This window comes from Herpailurus yagouaroundi, unplaced genomic scaffold, assembly GCF_014898765.1.
Source record: "Herpailurus yagouaroundi ecotype Mexico unplaced genomic scaffold, PumYag 184, whole genome shotgun sequence".
Classification (NCBI taxonomy): domain Eukaryota; kingdom Metazoa; phylum Chordata; class Mammalia; order Carnivora; family Felidae; genus Herpailurus; species Herpailurus yagouaroundi.
This window is the reverse complement of record NW_024412415.1, coordinates 32,220,594-32,243,461: the sequence shown is the minus strand read 5'-3', so window position 1 is coordinate 32,243,461 and position 22,868 is coordinate 32,220,594. Positions and strand designations below refer to the sequence as shown.

General features: G+C 36.4%; 1 protein-coding gene and 2 long non-coding RNA genes across 7 annotated transcripts in view; 2 read left to right on the top strand and 1 right to left on the bottom strand.

Annotated features, from left to right (window-relative positions):
* Positions 1-1,696, top strand: part of LOC121041885 (uncharacterized) — a 9,648-nt gene extending 7,952 nt beyond the window's left edge. Inside the window, exon 3 of the long non-coding RNA XR_005795892.1 lies at positions 1,524-1,696. This is a non-coding gene — a long non-coding RNA (uncharacterized LOC121041885). The remainder of the gene's footprint in view (positions 1-1,523) is intronic.
* The window catches only part of IQCH (IQ motif containing H), a 218,903-nt gene that overhangs the window by 113,605 nt on the left and 82,430 nt on the right, over positions 1-22,868 (bottom strand). For 4 of the 5 annotated variants that reach the window (XM_040493057.1, XM_040493060.1, XM_040493059.1 and 1 more), the window contains 2 exons: positions 8,708-8,787; positions 6,876-6,914 (listed from right to left, as the gene is read on the bottom strand). In XM_040493057.1, the coding sequence (XP_040348991.1) occupies positions 6,876-6,914; positions 8,708-8,787 (119 nt within the window). The remainder of the gene's footprint in view (positions 1-6,875; positions 6,915-8,707; positions 8,788-22,868) is intronic. The other variant, XM_040493058.1, reaches the window with a different exon arrangement.
* The window catches only part of LOC121041883 (uncharacterized), a 57,049-nt gene continuing 41,618 nt past the window's right edge, over positions 7,438-22,868 (top strand). The window contains exon 1 of the long non-coding RNA XR_005795884.1: positions 7,438-7,972. This is a non-coding gene — a long non-coding RNA (uncharacterized LOC121041883). The remainder of the gene's footprint in view (positions 7,973-22,868) is intronic.

Below are 22,868 nucleotides of genomic sequence, written 5' to 3'. Positions count from 1 at the left end.
GGAAGGAAGGAAGGAAGGAAGGAAGGAAGGAAGGAAGGAAGGAAGGAGTGAATAGTACAATTTAAATTCATAGCCACTTGGGCTGGATTTACAGCACAAAACTGTTCTGTGATCATACAAGATATTTGCAAACTCACAGCTTGAGTTTTGAAACACCAGCAGACCACTTGGATCTGAAAATGTCCATACCCTTGACCAAGAAACGGTCAAGTAGCTTATGGGTGGCCTGGGTGGCTTAGCTGGTTAAGTGTTCAACTCTTGATTTTGGCTCAGGTCAGGATGTCAGGGCCATGAGACTGAGCCCCATGTTGGGCTCTATGCTATGCGTGGAGCCTGCTTAAGATTCTGTCTCTCCCTCTCCCTCTACCCTTCCCACTCACGTGCTCTCGCTTGCTCTTTCTCTAAAAAAAAGTAGCTTAAATAGTACAAAGATTTATGTAGAAATATGAAAAATGTTCATGGCAGTTTGATTTATAACAGGAAATTATTTAATTGCTTATTGCTTATTAATAACAAATAATTATTATAATTAAAATAATTATAATATAATTAACTATTATATTAATGATTATTATAATATAAAATACATATATAAAATAATATATATTTTATATAATAATATATAAATAAAATATAAAATAATTATGATTATAATATAATTATAATCATTATAATAATAATATAAATAATGACATTTATAATTTAATATCTAACAATAGGATAATAGCTAAGAAAATTATGGTATATCTTTAAGACAGAATATTATGTAGCCATTAAAAATATTTTATAAAGACTTTATAAAGTCATATGTATAAAAGCTTATGATAAATTGTTGGGAGAAAAGAGATAGATCACAGTTGAATATACTGTATGATACCAATAGTGGGCCAAGCCCAAAATTTAAATAATGCCAAAGGGTTATGGTATTACAGGAAATTTTTTTTTTTTGATACTTTGGCATTTTTTCCCTCCTTTCTGAACTTCCCAAATTTTCTGTGAATGATCAGATCACACTCTCATGAATGAAAAAGATAAAGTAAAAAAAATTAAGATTATTTTGTGGCTTACTGATAACCTAACATTTTTTTCTGGTTTATATAAGTAAAATTGCTAGTCACATGCAATAGCAATGTATATTTAGGTGATGTCATGAAGAGAGGTAAAGACAATTTGTCATTTACTTCTTGCAAGAAAAAAATTGTTTTGCACATAAAGCTGTATAATTTTAATTCACTTTGAAAGTTTCATGCCAAAAATGCATTAAGTGAGGGTGGCAGTTTCTAATGAATCAGACAAAATGGAAATTGTTTTAAAAGATGCCACAGTTTTTGTTTCTGTTTTTGTAATCTTCTTCCTTTCCTTCCTTTAAGAATGTAAATTAAATGAGGTTTCAGGAGGGAAAGTGAATCTAAAAGAGGAAAGAACAGTTCTAGACTTCCTTCTGAATCTCATCTTGTATCTCCAGGCTACAGGGCTCTCTAATTCTTGCCAAAGTATGACCTGCCCTCTCTTTAACCCTTTAGGGCAAGACAAGAAAGGAGACAGGTTTGTGCTGGGCACAAAACCCACCAGGGAGGCACGCTGCACTCTTCAAGAAGTAGGCTTATTTGGGGGAGCCTGGGTGGCTCAGTCACTTAAGCATCCAACTTCCGCTTAGGACATGATCTCACAGTCGGTAAGTTCAGGCCCTGTGTCGGCTTCTGTGCTGACAGCTCAGAGCCTGGGTTCTGCTTCAGATTCTGTGTGTGTGTGTGTCTCTCTCTCCTGCCCCTCCCCTGCTCATGCTCTGTCTCTCTCTCTCTCTCTCTCTCTCAAAAACTAAATTAAAAAACATTAAAAATTTTAAATAAAAAAAAGAAGTAGGCGTATTTGGAAAAATGTCTATTCATGTCCTCTGCCAGTTTTTAATTGGATTATTTGTGTTTTTGGGGGTGTTGAGTTGTGTAAGTTCTTTATATATTTTGCATATTAACCCCTTATTGGATATGTCATTTGCAAATATTTTATCCCATTCAATAGGTTGCCTTTTTTATTTTGTTGATGGTTTCCTTTGCCGTGCAGAAGCTTTTTATTTTCTTGTAGTCACAATAGTTTAATTTTGTTTTTGTTCCCCTTGCCAGAGGAGACCTATATCTAGAAAAATGTTTCCACAGCCAGTGTCAAATAAATTACTACCTATGTTTTCTTCTAGAAGACATCCAGATAGCCAGCAGACATATGAAAAGATGCTCAGCATCACTAATTATCAGGGAAATGCAAATCAAAACCACAATGAGGTATCACCTCACACCTGTCAGAATGACTAAGATTAAAAAAAAAAAACAAAACGGGCGCCTGGGTGGCGCAGTCGGTTAAGCGTCCGACTTCAGCCAGGTCACGATCTCGCGGTCCGTGAGTTCGAGCCCTGCGTCAGGCTCTGGGCTGATGGCTCAGAGCCTGGAGCCTGTTTCAGATTCTGTGTCTCCCTCTCTCTCTGCCCCTCCCCCGTTCATGCTCTGTCTCTCTCTGTCCCAAAAATAAATAAACGTTGAAAAAAAAATTAAAAAAAAAAAAAAAACAAAACATAAGAAATAACAGTGTTGGCAAGGATGTGGAGAAAAAGGAACCCTCTTGCACTGTTGGTGGGAATGCAAATTTGTAGAGCCACTGTGGAAAACGGTATGGAATTTCCTCAAAAATATTAAAAATAGAATTACCATATGATACTGTGTATTCACCCAAAGAAATGAATGGAATATTCATACACACAATGGAATATTCATATTCACACACAATGGAATATTACTTAACCATAAGAAAGAATCTTGCCATTTGCAATGATGTGTACAGATCTAGAGGGTGTAATGTCAAACAGAGAAAGACAAATACCATATAATTTCACTCATATATGCAATTTGAGAAACAAATGAACAAACGAAGAAAAGAGACAAAAAACCCCACCAGACTCTTAAATATAGAGAACTGATGGTTATTAGAGGGGAGGTTTGTAGGGGGATGGGTGAAATAGATGAAGGAGATTAAAAGTACCCATGTGATGAGCACTGGGTAATGGATACAATGGTTGAATCACTATATTGTATGCCTGAAACTAACTTAACACTGTATGTTAATTACACTTCAATAAAAATAAAAAAAGAAGTAGGCTTATTTCTTTTAGTAGATAGGGCACATTAAACCTAAAGCTGCTCCTAGATAGGGCCCCCCCGCCCGGTGTTCAGAGTATATATTTTTAAACTTGAAACACTTTGTTCAGAAACCATATAATCTGATGCTAAACACGTACACACTTAACACAGCTGCTGTGGTGTGCGAGGCCTGGAGCCCCACCTATTGGGCACTTCGGCCTCTCTCCTTTTCCTGGGGGTCTTGGATTGAGTGTTATGGGGATATGGAAGTTCTGTAGAAAATGGATCTGGTCTAATCTCTTCCTTATACAGATGGGGGAAGTGAGACTAGATGGGGTGGTGTCACTGTAACACATGTTGCCTGATTAAAATAGTTCAGCTGACTCACCTGTAAAATAATCACAATTTTTTAACATAAGGATCAAGGGCATATGTTGGAGAGATACTAAAGAGAGTAATAATACAACAACAGGACCCCAAAATTGACATTAAAAGGTTATCCCCCAAACCTATTCTTTCTATATCAAAGGTGATTTTACAGCAGAGGTATGACTTATGAAATAGGATTTTCTTTTCTTTTTTCTTCTTTAATTTGGAAAAAGTTTTGAAAATACAGAAAAGTACAGAGAATAAAATAAAAAACTACCATGGGCAGTTGTTAATCTTTTGTCTTCTTTGCTTTGTGTATAACATATACTGTTATCTATCTATCCATGGCTCATAAACAAGAAAGCAAGCTACAAAAGTCCAGTAGTTTAAACTGGGGGAAACTCCATGAGGATGATTTAGATAACATTAGATAATACAGAATACATATAATATATATGATACATATATGTATGTATATATTTATGAAACAAAGAAGACAAGAATATATATAAACATTGTATATTTTAAAAGAGTATATTTTATTTTATTTATTTTATTATTTTTTTAATTTTTTAACGTTTATTTATTTTTGAGACGGAGAGAGACACAGCATGAATGGGGGAGGGGCAGAGAGAGAGGGAAACACAGAATCGGAAGCAGGCTCCAGGCTCTGAGCCATCAGCCCAGAGCCTGACGCGGGGCTCGAACCCACTGACTGCGAGATCGTGACCTGAGCCGAAGTTGGACGCTCAACCGACTGAGCCACCCAGGCGCCCCAAAAGAGTATATTTTAAATATTTATAATTATTATTATAAAACTCAGATATGCTTAAATTGTTTATATATTTATATACATGTGGAAATTTAAAAAATCAACACATAAAGTACAGTTGAAATCCTCTCTGTATTCCTTTTTAGCTCATTCCTCTCCTTTCCCCATTTCCAGAAGCAAACACACTCATGAATTTAATCTGGACCCTTGTGTCCAATAAATACATTTGTTTGCTTCTTTTACCCACAAAGTAGATTTTTTATTATCAAAATATTAGTTGAAATTAATTGGATCTTAACATAGCTGTTAGCATGCCTGCCTTGAGATAATAAATTGATGTTTTGCTGAGAGAGGCAATTTTAGCAACTTTAAGCGTTTAACTGGATCCCTGAAAATAAAGACCTCAGATTTCTTGAAATAACTACAAACTCTTCCACTGTTTATTATCTTCTTCCTTGGATCCTTGTGCAGAGCCTGACTGACTCAAATTTACCCTTCTACTTCTTGAGTGTTGGTTATTTGGTTAATGTTCTAGAAGACAGAAAAGGCTCTTAAGGTCACAGCCAATGAAAGCAGACATGACAGGCACCATCCTGAGGGTGAAGGAAACAAACAAAAAAATACACCAGAAATGGGTTCTCTGCATACAAGACACCGGGTAGAGAAAAATGTTAGATTACATTAAGAAGGCGGAGATATAGTATCGCTTAGAGAGATTTCCATAAAAAATGATTGAAAGTTTTAAAAATGTCTAATGCTTTGAGGCTCTGGAAGTCACAGAGTCCAGTTCTGCGTCCTGGCTCTGTCACTTACTATTTGGATGACCTTAACTTCTCTGTGTTCGGGTCCTTCCAGTAAAATGAGAATAATAGTACGTGCTGCATAGAGTTGTTGTGAAATGAAGTGAGCTAATCCACGTCAAGCATAGGAACAGTGCCCCTCACAGAGGCGGCACATGACACATGTATGCTGCTAGTCATACTAGTAGTGGTGGTGGTAGCGGTTGCAGTAGTGGTCGTTAGTAGCCGTAGTAGTTATAGTCATGGTAGTAGTAACATTTGGAAAACTAGCCATGTGGAAGATCATAACCTTGTGTGTGGGAGGGTACAGACTCCAGAACCTCACTGTGTCCTCTGGATCCTCCACACAGTTGGTAAAAACCAATTGGGTGGGCCTGGGGACAACGACACTACAGCATATTGGGTGGGTGTAGACGGTGCACAATCAACTTTAGCTGTTATGCATATTCCAGATACAGAATGCCTTAGTGTTCTTAAGGCACATCCTATTTTTAAAGTGTAGAGTCAAGCTCGCAATTTCCTCATAGCAAGAAGTCAAGGGAAGCTGGAGGAAGGCTCTGATTGCATTGATTAGTTTATCCTAGAGCAATTTGTCTAGGTTTCAGAAGGACTGTCTGCAATCACTGCTGGAAATACAGCTCTGACTAGTCACAGCTCTGTGGAAGTACAAGGAGATCCAAAAGGTGGGCTCTTTTTCCTTGAAAAGGGGCGGCTAAGCTCCCTCTGAAATTCTTTTTTGATAAGATCCCCAGAGGAAGGGAGGCCTAGAAGATGTCCTTAAAAATAGACCAGTGGGGGTGCTTGGGTGGCTTAGTCAGTTAATTGTCCAACTCTTGATTTTGGCTTAGGTCATGATCTCATGGTTTGTGAAATCCAGCCCCACATCTGGCTCTATGCCAACAGGGCAGGGCCTGCTTGGGATTCTCTCCCTCTCTTTCTGCCCGTTCTCCGCTTGTGCTCAATTTCTCGAAATAAATAAATAAACTTAAAAAAAAATAGACCAGTGAATTCTGGTAACAAGTGCTTTACAGTTCTAAAGCATTTCTGCACATATTAACAGTACCAAACTTCATAAGAAACCTATGAGAAAGGAGCTATTATCCCCCCCTTGTCAGAGGAAGAGGTGAGGCACTGAAAATTTCAGTGACTTGCTCAAAATTCCTATATTAGGAGGAGAATCCAGCTCTTTCCTGCTTCTAGTTCAGAACTTTTATTACTCATACAGGCTCTGGTGGAATGTTCCTTGCTGGCACGTACTTGTCTTTGTGGGAACAATTTCATTCCTCCAACTTCTTTGTTACCTTATTAGTTTTAGGCAGCTTAATTCTAAATCCCATACCCTTAGTAGTTATGTTCATAGGCAGTCTGTGGATGCATGTGTACGTGTGTATGAATGCACACGTACTCACCCATGCACACACACAAGTGCATGCTGGGGGGGGGGCAAGTGAATTTTTTTCATTTTGTATTTCTTTTTAGTGTACTTTTAAAAGATGAGAATCTCAGATTGAAGTTGAAGACCATTGTGATTCAGCCAGATTTTGAGTATGCTAAATCACTTTTCTGGATTGAAACCTGAGAAGTAATTCAGTCCAAACTGAAAGGGAGTGATTTTTCACATTAAATGAACCTTTTTTTTTTTTCCTTTTCTGAAAACATGATCTAATGTCTTTTATAAAAGAAGAGCCAAAGAACTTCTGTTGCAGTCTCCAGCTGTCAAACCTGCCTCCCATACTTTTGCCCTGCAGCAAAAGGCAGGGACATCAGGTGACAAACCCCAAATTTCAACTAGTCACACAAATTACAGACCTTCCTATCATGATGTCCTCTTGACCTTTTGCCTTTCCCCTACAATGAAGAATGAGACACAGTTTAAATCAAAATGACTCTCATGGGCAATTTTACAAAACAAATAGAAGCACAGAGCCTCGCCCCCACCCCCTCCCCCCCAGTTCCCCCCCGCTGGGCCAGCCTGTTCCCTCTCTCCATGCAGGCAGGAGCTAATAATTAGAAAGACCTTTCCCACCCCAGACAATGCTGCTCTGCTTGCCAAGAGCCCTGTTTGACTTGAAGAAAGAGTTTGACAAAGTAAATATTTACAAAAACAGCTAGAGTCAGATGCCAAGTCCCGCTTCTGGGGAACACTTAAAGAAGTATTTACAAGAAAAGGCTTCTCCGTGGGGCACCGCACTGCCCGGTGGGGATGCTGATTCAAGGTCCATTCTGGCTCTATCAGTGTTTCTGTTAGCCTTTTCCATGCCAGGATGCTTTTCACAGAGTATATGAATAATTACATTTACCATTGAAGACTCAACTCAGAAATGTACCAATTCGGGACCACAGGAAAGAGTCTTTAAATGTTACTGCTCCAGCACTAGGGAGAAAGCTTTGTGAAGTCAACAGAGAGGAAATTAAAAGGCAGGGCTAATTAGCACTGGGAAAACATCATTATTAAAAAAAAAAATTTTTTTTTTTTTGGAGATAGATCGATTACCGCACGAGACCTGGTCATGTTTGTATTACCTGTAGATCTGTTGTCTATAACACTGTGGGACTTGAGAGCTCAAACATGGTGAGAATCAAAACAGGTGCCCCCGCCTGTTCCCATTATGCACATTAGCCCGTGGCCTGTGCACAGCCTGTTAAACAGCTGAATTTGAAACAATCATGGTGCAGGCCAAACATTAGCCCGAAGGCCTGTCTGTCTAGGGATTTGGCCATTTACATTGACTTTTTTTTTTTTACCCACATTTTTCATGAAACACAAATATTTGCCATGGCAACTGGGGTGTCACATGACATGCTGGTACATAAACAGCTTGGAAATCTCTTAAGGGGGCACAGCCCACCAGTGCTGCAAATCCAGGGAAAACATCTTGAGGAAGATGAAGGTCTGGGAAGAGCAGGTAACAGTCTATGTAGACACAGTAGGATTCATTTCTTCTCTGCCACTCTTCCTTCTCTCTTTCTTCCTTCTTTTTTTTTTTTTTTTTTTTCCTAATGGGAGCAGCTGTAAATATGACCACATAGGGTAAGCCCAGAAAAAGACACTGCCAGCTGTCTCCTTTTTCTGGTGAAAAGTTTCAATTGTCACAACTCTGTGGCTCATAAACATAAGAAAGCAAGCTTCAAAAGTCCAGCACCTTTAAACCCAGAGAAACTCCATGAGGATTAATTATGTTGTACTGTGAGCTCCTAATGTCAGAGAATACAGAATTTCTTCTCTTTCCTCATTAGGATATCTGGACAAAACTGGAGAGCTTGCTTTTTATCCTGTGCTTAAAGACAAATGAAGTCGGGTAAAACCTCATAATAACATACCCTATGCAATGTGAATTTGGATACAAAGCAATAGCTATTGTATTCCAGACTCCTGGACCAGCTAGCGATATAGGTTGGCCCAGTCATTTAGTTAATGTGACAATAATGTGACATGCTTGAATTTTTTAAGACCCCACTGATAATGTAATGCTAGAGTTTACTTATACAGCAATCACCCTCTAAAAATCAAATGCATCTCAACAGCTGAAGTAGTTATTTCTATGTCAGTGGTACAATTCTATCAGATGTGTGCACTACCAAAAACCTCACTGAGAAAATTGTAAATAACAACAGTTTTCTTTTGTTAGAAGGATGAATACCTTTGATGTTTGTTTCTTGGCAGAGACCTTCTTCACTTCCACTGGAATCAGCTGTGGTTTCTGAGGTGTACCGAAAGGGGCTGTGGACAGAGGCGATGCAATGTTACCTCTTCCAGAAAAAGGCTGAGTCATTGGGTGGATGTTACTGGGTTTGCCACTTGAAAGTCAAATGGCTCTGACACCCTTTGACTGTTCACTCTCAGCCCTGCCTGTATCAATCCAATCAAACATTTGTGATCACGGACTTCAAAAGGAAAGCAAAAAGCACGGGAGGGCAACTGTTCCATCAGAATATAAGATCAGCTCGTTTTATGCAAACTGCCCAGATGAAAAGGCAAATTTTAAAATGGCAGGCAAATTAGAGAGTAATATTTGTCATATAAAAATGTTTCACTATAAGATCTTTTTAAGTAGCCATATTCCCAAGTTCATTTTGGTAACAATATAACTACCTATGCTGGACTATTCTGTGTAGTCAGTAAAAAAGACAATTCTGAAGAATTTAAATGGCTTGGGGGAAATAATACAAGTGAAAGAACACAGTAAATATTACTTTTGAAATAATATTTATAATAACAATATTAATGAAATCTATAAGCAACAACTTTTAGAGCACACATCCGGTCCATAGGTGGGTAGGTCTACCTGCTAGACAGACAGTGCTCGGGAGAGAAACCACATCTCTCCTGTTGCCTGGCAGCAAATCCAACTGCCCTTTACAAATAGCTCACGTCTGACTTGAGGGGATTCAAGTCAGGGGAGAAATTCTCAGGGGAGAAAAATCCTTACCCTACTGTCTCCCAAGAAAGAAAACAAAAATAATTAAACAGTTAATTGAGTCAAAAGAGTGAGGTTTTTTTCCCAACTGTCTTAGCGCACCCCTTCTCTGTCTATTTTGTAATAACCATATAGAAAGGACAGATACTGATCAAAAACAGCACCTCAGTATACAATTTGGAATCCCACCATGGGCTCCCAACTCTCTCACGTTGTCTCAAGTTGTTTCTTCAGCCATCTCTTAAAAAGTAGCACGAATTCCAGAGTCTTGCCACTAAAATTCACCTCCACCAAAGGCAACTTGGTTTGACCTGCTTTTCAGACTTCCTGGCTGCCAGCAAGACTCCCTGACTGTAAAACTGACCAGCACCCTCCCTAAGCTTGGGCAGTGAAGACTCCATTCTAAGTCTGTAAGTTTTGCCTTGACCTCTGTACTCTCCTGCCCTCCCACTTCTGAAGACCAGTGCACACCCTGTACTTAGGCTGCTTTAAATCCACAGATTCACCCGTAAAGGCTACTATTCCTATTGTCTGCAGGCTCAGTATACTTTTTGTTAAACTATCAGGCTCCTGCAGACAAGTGGGATCTTTGGTTAAATTCCCATGTTCAGACAAAACAGCAGCTTGACAAGTTTTTAAGTAGGCATACTTTTTAGAGCATTTTAGTAAAATTTTAATGAAATTTGGTAGAATAAAGATATAAAAGATTTGTAATTTCATATGGATAATTCACAGTTAATGGTATATCTAAAAAGTTTTTAAACATTTTTCTTAGTTACTTGCAGAAAATCTGTCACTAAATTATAACTCTATGTGGCCTTAGATTTTATGGGACACATATATTTGAAGAATGTGTCTGCATTTTCTTTTTTTTTTAATTTTTTTTTTCAACATTTATTTATTTTTGGGACAGAGAGAGACAGAGCATGAACGGGGGAGGGACAGAGAGAGAGGGAGACACAGAATCGGAAACAGGCTCCAGGCTCTGAGCCATCAGCCCAGAGCCCGACGCGGGGCTCGAACTCACGGACCGCGAGATGGTGACCTGGCTGAAGTCGGACGCTTAACCGACTGCGCCACCCAGGTGCCCCTGTGTCTGCATTTTCATTGGAATTGTATCATAAGGTACTGCCTATATTTTGTTACCTGATTTCTCTTCTGGAAAATGTTTATCTGTATGATAAACTTTGCTGGAGTTAATGTCAGGGGGAAAAATCTTGTCTTTCTGGACAAACCTGTATGCTTTTGTGGTAGTTACTGATATGTACCTGCCCAATAGCCATCCCCCTTTCTTTCTTGCTAATTTTAGAACTTCATTTTTTTTTTTCAATCTGTCCAGCTCCTAGGGTTGCCAGATTTAGCAAAAAAAAATTTTAGAGGACATACAGTTAAATTTTAATTTTAGGTAAACAACAAATAATGTTTTAGTATAAATATACCCCAAATAGTAAATATATTTAATATCCAACAAAGAACAGAATTTTCATGGATGGATTGGACTAAGCATAACTTACTATATGAAGAATTTAGTGTAAATATGCCCCAAATCCTAGCCCTAAGCCTAAACCTAACCCTATCTCTGGACCCTCACTTTCCCAGCCTTTCTTATAGCTAACAGTAGCCACGTGACCAGTGAGATGTAAGGGGAAAATCTATCAGGGCTTCTGGGAAGAGACTGATTGTTTTCCCCTCTTCCTGCCTTGAATGTGTACATCAAGGCCCAGATCTGCAAGAGCCGTGGAAGAGCCAGGAGGTGGCAAGCATGAGGATGAAATCAAACATGCTAAAGAAGGTAAAGCAGAAAGAGAGCTGTTGCAATTCTTTTGATGAGTACCACCAGCCCTATGCTGCCTGCTTCCTGATTTCTTATGTGTGAGACCGAGGAACCCCTCATTGTTTAAGCCACTGTTAAGTGAGGATTTCTGATATTGCAGTCCCATACATTCCTGGCTAGTACTCCTCCCTTTCTTTGTCTTATGGCCTGTGGTAGGGCCTCAAGGACAATGTTCAATGATGGTGGCAGTAGTGGTCATTCTTGAACTGTCTCTGTTTTTAATGGAAAGATAGAATCCTCCTAAAGCTGGACTGCTGAGAATATTGTTGGCCCTGGGGTTTTGGTTGAACAAGGCAATAATCAGGGTCAGAAAATCCTCTTCTACTCTGCTCCAAGATTTTCACCTATTTATTAATGTTGAATTGCATTACATGATTTTTTAATTTTCCCATATATGGAGATGATCATAGGATTTTTCTTTTCTAATCTGTTAATGTGGTGAATTGTGTTGCTTGGTTTTTCTAATGTTGAGTCTTCCTCACATCCTTCCTTATCATGATGAAGGTAAAAAAGCATACTGCTAACTTTTATTTGGAATGTTTGCCTCTGTGTTCCCGAGATCGACCTATGTATTCTTTTTAATTTTTTTTAATGTTTATTTTTGAGAGAGAGAGAGAGAAAGAGAGAGACAGAGCACAAGTAGGGGGAGGGGCAGAGAGAGAAGGACACAGAATCCGAAACAGGCTCCAGGCTCTGAGCTGTCAGTGCAGAGCCTGATGCAGGGCTTGAACTCACTAACCCACTAACTGTTTAAATTGCACTAACTGTGAGATCATGACCTGAGCCAAAGTCGGACACTCAACTGACTGAGACACCCAGGTGCCCCAACCCATGTATTTTTTTATTGCACTGTCCTCATCCAGTTTTGGTAGCATAGCTATAGTAGCTTCATAAAATCAGTTGGCAAGCTTTTCTTCTTTTCTTTTTCTATGAAATGGTCTAAGATGATGATTAGTGATCCTTTAAAGTTAGTAGAACTTGCCTATAAAAGGGCCTGAGGACTTTTTCCTTCTGGTATATTTCTGTGTGCATACATGTGTGCACACACCCACATGTGTTGTTTAACACAGAAATCTATTTTTGATTACCAGTTCAAATGATCTAATGGCATCATTTTCTTTGAGTTTCCTGCTTTTTTTTGAGTTAATTTTGACAATTTTTATTTCTCAAGGAAAATTCTCATTTCATTAAAAAATACATGGCATAAAGTTATCATACGACAATTTTAAAAAAAATTCTATGTATCTTTTTTATCTTAATATTATTTCTTTGTGCCTTCTCTTTTTTAATTTCAGATTTATTGAGGTATAATTGACATACAAAATTGTAAGATATTTAAAGTGTACATTGTGGGAGTTTGAGAACACACACACACACACACACACACACACACATTGTGGAAGAATTCCTTCCCATCTAGTTAACACGTACATCATCTCACTTATTTATTTATTTATTTATTTATTTATTTATTTATTTAGTATTTATTTATTTAAAAAATTTTTTTAAACATTTATTTATTTTTGAAAAGAGAGAGACAGAGCATGAGTGGGGGAGGAGAAAGGAAGAGGGAGACACGGAATCTGAAACAGGCTCCAGGCTCTGAGCTGTCAGCACAGAGCCTGACACGGGGCTTGAACTCACGGACCGCGAGATCACGACCTGAGCCAAAGTCGGACGCTAAACTGACTGAGCCACCCAGGCACCCCTCACATATTTATTTATTTTTTAAAAATTAATGGGAACATTTAACTTCTCTCTTAGCAAATGTCAATTATACACTATATCATTATCAACTGTAGTCACAATGTTTTACATCAGATCTTCAGACATTATTCATTTTATAGTGGAAAGTTTGTACCCTTTACCAACCTGTACCTACTTCTCAATCCCTGGCACTCACTTTTATATTCTCTGTTTCTATATATTTGACATTTAAAAAAATTGCACATATAAGTGATACCATGCAGCATTTGTCTTTCTGTGCCTGGCTTATTTCACTCAGCATAATACCCTCCAGATTCATGTTGTCCCCTCCATGTTGTCACAAATGGCAGGATTTCCTTCTTTTTTAAGGCTGAATAACATTATATTATGTTATATTATTTATATAATATTATTTATATTATATTATATTATATTATATTATATTATATTATATTATATTTATTATATTATATTATATTATATCATATTATATTCACACTCACACACACACACAAATATATGTCACATTTCCTTTTGCCATTCATCCATCCACAAACACTTAAATAGTGTCCATATCTTGGCTATTATGAATACTGCAGTGAAAACGGGAATACATACCTCTTGAGATAATGATTTTTGTTTCCTTTGGCTGTATACCCAGAAGTGGGATTGCTGATCAGATGGTAGTTCTACTTTTAATTTCTAGCAAAACTTGTATATTATTTCCCCTAGTGGCTTTACTAGTTTACATTTTCCCCAGCAGTATGCAATGATTCCCTTTTCTCCACCACCTGCAAACATTTGTTCTCTTGTCTTTTTGATGCCAACCATTGTGACAGGTGTGAGGGATATCTCATTGTGGTTGTGATTTGCATTTCCCTAAGGATTAGTGATGTTGAGCACCTTTTCACATCCCTGTTGGCCCTTTGTCTTCTTTGGAAAAATGTCTGTTCGGGTCCTTTCCCTATTTTTTAATTGGGTTATTTGGTTTTTTTGCTATTGAATTGTATGTGCTTCTTAATATATTTTGTATATTAACCTTTTATTGGATTTGTGGGCTGCAAGTATTTTATCCCATTTCAAAAGTTGCCTTTCCATTTTGTTGGTGGTTTCTTTTTCTGTGCAGAAGCTTTTTACTTTGATGTTGACTCATTTATTTATTTTGGCTTTTGTTATCCTTGCTTTTGGTTTTAAATCCAAAATATCATTGAGCTTACCCCTGTGCTTTCTTAGGAGTTTTATGGCTTCAGGTCTTATGTTGAAGTCTTTAATCCATTTTGAGTTAATTTTTGTGTATAAGATTGTGGTCTGGTTTCATTCTTTTCAATGTGGAGGTACAGTTTTCCCAACACCATTTGTTGATGAGGTTATCCTTTTTGCCATTGTATGTTCTTGGATCCTTTGTCAAAACTTAATTGACCATAAAAACATGGTTTCATTCCTGGGCTCTTTGTTCTATTGATTGATGTGTCTGTTTTAAATGTCAATACCATACTGTTTTGATAACTAAAGATTTGTAATATAGTTTGGAGTCGGGAAATATGATACCTTCAGCTTTTTTCTTTTTCAAGATTGCTTTCTCTATTCAGAGTTTCTGAGTATTAGGAATTATTTCTTCTATCCCTGTAAAAAAAAAATGCCATTGGAATGGCAAGTCTTATAGATTGCTTTGGGTGGTATGGCCATTTTAACAAGATGGTTTTTCCAATTCATGAATTTGGAATATATTTCCATTTACTTGTGTCTTCTTCAATGTCCTTCATCAATGTTTTATAGTTTTCAGATCTTTCACATGCTTGGTTAAATTTATTCCTTCCTAAGTATTTTATTCTTTTTTGATGCTATTGTAAATGGGATTATTTTCTTAATTTCTCTTTCTGATAGTTTATTGTTAGTGTATAGAAATGCAACTGATTTTTGTGTATTGATTTTGTATCCTACAGCTTTACTAAATTCATTTATTACTTCTAACCATTTTTTGGTGGTGTATTTAGAATTTTATATATAGAATATGTCATTTTCAGAGACAATTTTACTTCTTCCTTTCTGATTTAAATATCTTTCATTTCTTTTTCTTGCCTAGTTGCCTTGGCTAGGACTTCCAGAACTATGTTGAATAAAAGTTGCAAGAGTGGGCATCCTAGTCATGTTCCTGATCTTAGGGAAAAAAGACTTTTAGCTTTTGTTCATTGAGTATAATGTTAGCTGTGGGGTGTCATATATGGCTTTTATGATGTTGAAATTTCTTTTATATCCAATTTGTTGAGAGTTTTTATTATGCAAGGATGTTGAATATTGTCAAATGCTTTTTCTGTATCCATTGAGATGATCATATGATTTTCATCCTTCATTTTGTTAATGTAGTATATTGCATGTGTTGATTTGTATATGTGGAACCATCCTTTATCCAGGAATAAATCATACTTGATCATGGTGTATGGGCCTATATATGCATTGTTAAATTCAATTGGATAATATTTTACTGAGAATTTTTTGTATCTATGTTTATCAGGAATATTGGCCTGTAATTTTCTTTTCTTGTCTGCTTTGGTATGAAGGTAATGCTGGCTTCATAAAATGAGTTTGGAAGTTCTCCTCCTCTATTTTTTGGAAGAATTTGAGAAGGGTTGGTATAAATTTTCTTTAAATGCTTGGCAGAATTCACCAGTGAAGTCACCTGATCCTGGACTTTGCTTCACTGGGAAGTTTTGATTACTGATTCATTCTCCTTACTAGTAATTGTTCTCTTCAGATTTTCTATTTCTTCATGATTCAACTTGGTAAGTTTATGTTTCTAGGAATTCATTTCATCTAGGTTATCTAATTTTTCATGTATAACTGTTCATATAATTTCTTATGATCCTTAGTATTTCTGTGTCATCATTTGTAATGTCTCCCCTTTCATTTTGATTTTATTTGAGTCTTCTTTCTTTTTCTTTCTTAGTTTGTCTAGCTAGAGGTTTGTCAATTTGGTTTATCTTTTCAAAACACTAGCTCTTGGTTTCATTGATATTTTTTCTTGTCGTTCTTGTCTCTATTTTATTTATTTCCACTCTGATCTTTGTTATTTCCTTCCTTATAACTTTGGACTTAGTTTGTTCTTCTTTTTCTAGTTCTTTGAGGTATAAAGTTAGGTTGTTTATTTGAGATCTCTCTGTTTTCTTGGTATATATGTTTATTGCTATGAACTTAGAACTGCTTTTGTTGCATCCTGTATGTTTTGGCATGTTATGTTTCAATTTTTGTCTCAAGGTATTTTTTTTTAAATTTTTTTTTCAACCTTTATTTATTTTTGGGACAGAGAGGGACAGAGCATGAATGGGGGAGGGTCAGAGAGAGAGGGAGACACAGAATCGGAAACAGGCTCCAGGCTCTGAGCCATCAGCCCAGAGCCTGACGCGGGGCTCGAACTCACGGACCGCGAGATCGTGACCTGGCTGAAGTCGGACGCTTAACCGACTGCGCCACCCAGGCGCCCCTCAAGGTATTTTTTTTAATTTCCCTTTTGATTTCTCCTTCGACCCATTGGTTATTTAAATTGCACATATTTGTGAATTTTCCAGTTTTTCTCTTATAATTGATTTCTAGTTTCATACCATTGTGGTTAGAAAAGAAGCTTGGTATGATTTTAATTATCTTAAATATATTAAGACTTACTTTAATTTGTATTTCCCTAGTATCTAATGCTGTTAAGCATGCTTTCATTTACCAATCTACCATCTGTATATCTTCTTTGGTAAAATTTCTGTTCTAGTCTTTTGTCCAATAGGTGATTGGGTTATTTATTTTCTTATTGAGTTTCAATAAGAGTTCTTTGTATATTCTGGACAAAAATTCTTTGTCAAATATGCGTTTTGAAATATTAACTCCTCATCTGTAGCTTTTCCTTTCATTTTCTTAATATTGCCTTTCAAAGAGAGGAAATTTTAAATTTTGGTGAAGTCCAATTTGTTAATTTTTTACTTTTATGGATTTGTGGTATTTAAGAAATCTTTGCCTAATCTGAGGAAACAAAAAGTTTCCCCCTTTGTTTTCTTCTAAAAGCTTTTTTTAGTTTTAGGCTTTACATTTAGTTCTATGATCTATTCCAAGTAAATTTTTATACATGGTGCAAGGTATGGGTCAAGGTTCTCTAAATAACTATCTTCAACTGTTTCAGCACCATTTGCTGAAAAGATTATCCTTTCTCCATTGAATTGCCTTCATGTCCTTGTTTAGAATAAATTGACCATGTTTGTGTAGGTTTACTCCTGAACTCTCTGTTTTGTTCTATTGATCTCAATATTCATCCTTTTGCTAATACCACACTGTCTTGATAACTAGAACTTTATACTAACTCAAATAACCTAAGTTCTCCAACGTTGCTTTTCTTTTTCAAAATTATTTTGCATCTTTGCTTTTCCATATAAATTTTAGAATTGGCTTGTCAGTTTCTACCCATATATTCGATTGATCTTTTTTTTTAAATATATTTTTTTAAGTTTTTATTCATTTTTGAGACAGAGAGAGACAGAGCATGAGCAGGGGAGGGGCAGAGAGAGAGGGAGACACAGAATCTGAAGCAGGGTCCAGGCTCTGAGCTGTCAGCACAGAGCCTGACGCGGGCTTGAACTCACAGACTGCAAGATCATGACCTGAGCTGAAGTCAGACGCTCAACTGACTGAGCCACCCAGGCGCCCCCGATTGATCTTAGTATGGATTGCACTGAATTAATAGACAACTTTGGATGATTAACATGACAATATAGAGTCTTCTAATCCATGAACATGGCTTACCTTTGACCCCAAGATCAAGAGTCACGTGCTCTATTGACTGAACATGCCAGGGACCCTGGCATTGTTTTTTAAAATTCAATTTCCAATTGTTGATTTCTAGTATATAGAAATTCAATTAATTTTTATATATTAATCTGGTATCCTGAAACCATGCTAAACTCTCTTATTCATTCTCTCAGTGCTTTTTTGTAGATTCTTTCAAATGTTCTTTGTAGTTATGCTGTTTACAAATAGAGACAGTTTAACTTTTATTTTCTATCTGCATACCTTTATTCTTTTTCTTACCTCATTGTATTGCCAAGGACCTTCCATACAATGTTAAATAGATGTGGTGAAAGTAGACATCTTTGCCTTGTTTCTGATCTTACATAGAAAGCAGTTGATCTTTCACTATTAAGTATGATTTTAGCTGTAGATGTCCTATATTAGGCTGAGAAAGTTCCTTTATATTATATTTCCCTTAGGTTTTTCAAAATTATTATTATTTAATGCATGTTGAATTTTATTTTATTTTTATTTGTTGAGATGGAGATGGTCATATGGTTTTTCTTCTTCAGTTTGTTGATACGATGATTTACATTGATTGATTTTTAAATGTTGCAACAGTCTTGCATTCTTAGGATAAACCCTACATGGTCATGATGTATTATTTCTTTAATATTGTGGGATTCCAATTTGCTCATATTTGTGGGACATTTTTATGTCTATTTTCATGAAGAAGAATAGGCTGTGGTTTTCTTGTCCTCTAATGTCTGTCTAGTTGTGATATCAGGGTGATGTTGGCTTCATAAAATGGTCTGAGGAGTGTTGTATTCTATTTTCTAGAAGAATTTGTAGTAGAATTGGTAATATTTCTTTCTTGATTGTTTGGTAGAATTCACCAGGGATGCCATCTGGAACTTGTGTTTTCTTTCTAAGAAAGTTTTCAAGTGCAAATTAAATTTCCTTAATAGATATAGGACTAATCAGGTTATCTATTTCTTCTTGATGAGCTTCAGTAGCATGTGTCTTTGAAAGAATTTGTCCATTAGTCTAAGGTGTCCAATTTATGAGCATAAAGGTATTTATAATGTTCCCATATCAACCTTTAAATATCTATAGGATTTGTAATGATGACTCCTCTTTCATTCATGATAGTGGTAATTTGTTCCTTCTCTCTTTTTATCTTTGGTAGTCCTTTGTTAGGCTAGAGGTTTACCAAGTTTGTTGATATTTTCCAAGAAACAGATTTGGTTTCAGTAATTTTCTCTATTTTTATCTATTCTCAATTTCATTGCTTTTTACCCTCATTTCTTTTTTATTTTTTAAATTTGAAAAACAAATTTAATGTTTTTATTTATTTTGAGAGAGAGAGACAGACAGAGGACAAGCAGGGGAGGGGCAGAGAGAGTGGGAGACACAGAATCTGAAGCAGGGTCCAGGCTCTGAGCTGTCAGCACAGAGCCCAAGGCAGGGCTCGAGCTCATGAACTGCAAGAGCAGGACCTGAGCCAAAGTCAGACACTTAACTGACTGAGCCACCTAGCTGCTCCTTTACTTTCATTTCTGTTATTTACTTCCTTCTGCTTGCTTTGGGTATGATTTGCTTTTCTTTTCCTAGATTCTTGAAGTAGGAACTTAGATAATTAGTTTGAGATCTATCTTCCTTTCTAGTATAAGCATCTAATGCTATAATTTTCTCTATAAATAGTATTTTAGTTGCATTCTATAAATTTTGATATGTTTTATTATTTTCATTCAATTAAAAATATTTTAATACTTTATTATTATTATTATTATTATTATTATTATTAATGATTTCAGGAATAAAATTTAGTGATTCATCACTTACATATAACACCCAGTGCTCATCCCAGCAAGTGTCCTGCTTAATGTCCCTTACCCATTTAGCCCATCCCCCCACTCACCACCCTGCCAACAACCCTCAGTTTATTCTCTGTATTTAAGAGTCTCTTATGGTTTGTCTCCCTCTCTGTTTTTATATCATTTTTGCTTCACTTCCCTTATGTTAATCTGTTTTGTTTCTTAAATTACATATGAGTGAAGTCATATGATATTTGTCTTTCTCTGACTGACTTATTTCTCTTAACATAATACACTCTAGTTCCATCCACATTGTTGCAAATGGCAAGATTTCATTCTTTCTGATAGCCAAGTAATATTCCATTGTGTGTGTGTGTGTGTGTGTGTGTGTGTGTGTGTGTGTGTGTATAGACCACATCTTTATCCATTCAGCAGTTGATGGACATTTGGGCTCTTTCCATAATTTGGCTATTGTTGATAGTGCAGCTATAAACATTGGGGTGCATGTGCCCCTTCAGACTAGCACTCCTGTATCCTTTGGATAAATACCTAGTAGTGCAATTGCTGGGTCTTAGGGTAGTTCTATTTTTAATTTTTTGAGGAACCTCCCTACAGTTTTCCAGAGTGGCTTCACCAGTTTGGATTCCCACCAGCAGTGCAAAAGGGTTCCTCTTTCTCTGCATCTTCACCAACATCTGTTGTTGCCTGACTTGTTAATTTTAGCCACATCTTGCCAGATGTGAGGTGATATCTCTCTGTGGTTTTGATTTGTACTTGCCTGATGATGAGTGATGTTGAGCATCTTTTCATGTGTCTGTTAGCCATCTGGATGTCTTCTTTGGAAAAGTGTCTATTCATGTCTTTTGTTGTATTATTTGTTTTTTGGGTATTGAGTTTGATAAGTTCTTTATAGATTTTGGATGCTAACCCTTTATCTGATATGTCATTTGCAAATATCTTCTCCCATTCTGTTGGTTGCCTTTTAATTTTGCTGATTGTTTCCTTTGCTGTGCAGAAGCTTTTTATCTTGATGAGGTCCCAGTAGTTCATTTTTGCTTTTGTTTCCCTCGCCTATGGAGACGTGCCAAGTAACAAGTTGCTGCAGCCACGGTCAAAGAGGTTGTTGCCTGTTTTCTCCTCTAGGATTTTGATGGTTTGCTGTCTTACATTTAGGTTTTATCCATTCTGAGTTTGTTTTTGTATATGGTGTAAGAAAGTGGTCCAGGCTGATTCTTCTGAATGTTGCTGTCCAATTTCTCAACACCATTTGTTGAAGGGACTGTCTTTTTTTCCATTGGATATTCTTTCCTGCTTTGTCAAAGATTAGTTGGGCATGCATTTGTGGGTCCATTTCTGGGTTCTCTATTCTGTTCCATTGACCTATGTGTCTGTTTTTGTGCCAGTTCCATACTGTCTTGATGATAACAGCTTTGTAATATAGCTTGAAGTCTGGAACTGTGATGCCTCCAGACTTGGTTTTCTTTTTCAGAATTGCTTTGGCTATTCGGGGTCTTTTCTGGTTCCATACAAATTTTAGGATTGTTTGTTCTAGCTCTGTGAAGAATGCTCGTGTTATTTTAATAGGGATTGCATTGAATATGTAGGTTGCTTTGGGTAGTGTTGACATTTAACAATATTCTTCCAATCCATGAGCATGGAATGTTTTTCCATTTTTTGGTGTCTTCTTCAATTTGTTTCATAAGCTTTCTATGGTTTTTAGTGTATAGATTTTTCACTTCTTTGTTGAGGTTTATTCCTAGGTATTTTATGGGTTTTGGTGCAATTGTAAATGGAGTCAATTCCTTGATTTCTCTTTCTGCTGCTTCATTATTGGTATATAGAAATGCAACTGATTTCTGTACATTCATTTTATATTCTGCGACTCTGCCGAATTCATGTATCAGTTCTGGCAGTTTTTTGGTGGAGTCTTTTGGGTTTTCCACATAGAGTATCATGTTGTCTGTGAATACTGAAAGTTTGATTTCCTCCTTGCTGATTTGGATGCCTTTTGTTTCTTTGTGTTGTCTGATTGCTGAGGCTAGGACTTCCAACACCAAGTTGAATAACAGTGGTGAGAGTGGACATCCTTGTTGTGTTCTTGGCCTTAGCGGGAAGCTCTCAGTTTTTCCCCACTGAGGATAATAGTAGTGGTGAGTCTTTCATATATGGCCTTTATGATCTTCAAGTATGATCCTTCTATCCCTACTTTCTTAAGGGTTTTTATCAAGAAAAGATGCTGTATTTTGTCAAATGCTTTTTCTGCATCAATTCAAAATATTTTTAAATGTCCTCGTGATTTACTCTTTGGCTAATGAGTTACTTAAAAGTATGTTCTTTAATTTGTAAATATTTGGGAAATTTTCTAGATATTTTTCTCTAATTCATGTCTGGTTTAAATATGCTCTAGTCAGAGATATATTTTGTAAAATTTCAGTTCCTTTAAGTTTCGTAAGATTTTTTTTATGGTACAGAATAATCTATTTTGTTGAATGTGCATTTGAAATGAGTGAGCATTCAACTGTTTGTTTTAATTCCTTAAATGTGTTAAAATAGGTTGTTAATGTTGTTCAAGTTATCTATATTGTTATTGATTTTTGCCTCAAGTATTTTGAATCTCTGTTATTAGGTACATACACAGGATTCTTTTGTCTTTTTGCTGAATTGGACTTTTTATCATTGATATCCCTCTTTATTCTTGCTACTGTGTCATTTGTCTGATATTAATAGAGGCAATTTAGATTTTTTGGATTATTTTTTGCATGGTATAGCTTTCCCATCAATCTCCTTTTTATTAATTTTAAATTTACATTTAATTGATGCCTTTTCCCATCATTTACTTTTGACTTTTTTAAAAAAACTAACTTTAAATTTGGAATAATTTTAGATTTACAGAAAAGTTGCTGTATACCCTCATTCAATTTCGCGTAATGTTAACGTCTTTTATTACCATGGCACAGTTGTCAGAACTAAGAAACTATCATTGGTACATTACTATTAACTAAATGCCAGTCTTCATTCAGATTCACTAGTTTTTACAGTGTCCTTTTAGTGTTCCAAGATCTGATCAGGGTATCATGGTGTATTTAGTCAACAAATCTCTTTAGTCTCCTCTAGTCTGAGATAGTTTTTCATTTTTTCTTTATTTTTCATGACAATAATAATTTTGAGGAGTACTAGTCAGGTATTTTGTAGAATTTCCTCAGTTTGGCTTTATATGATTTTTTTTTCATGATTAGACTGGGGTTATGGGTTTTTAGGTAGAACA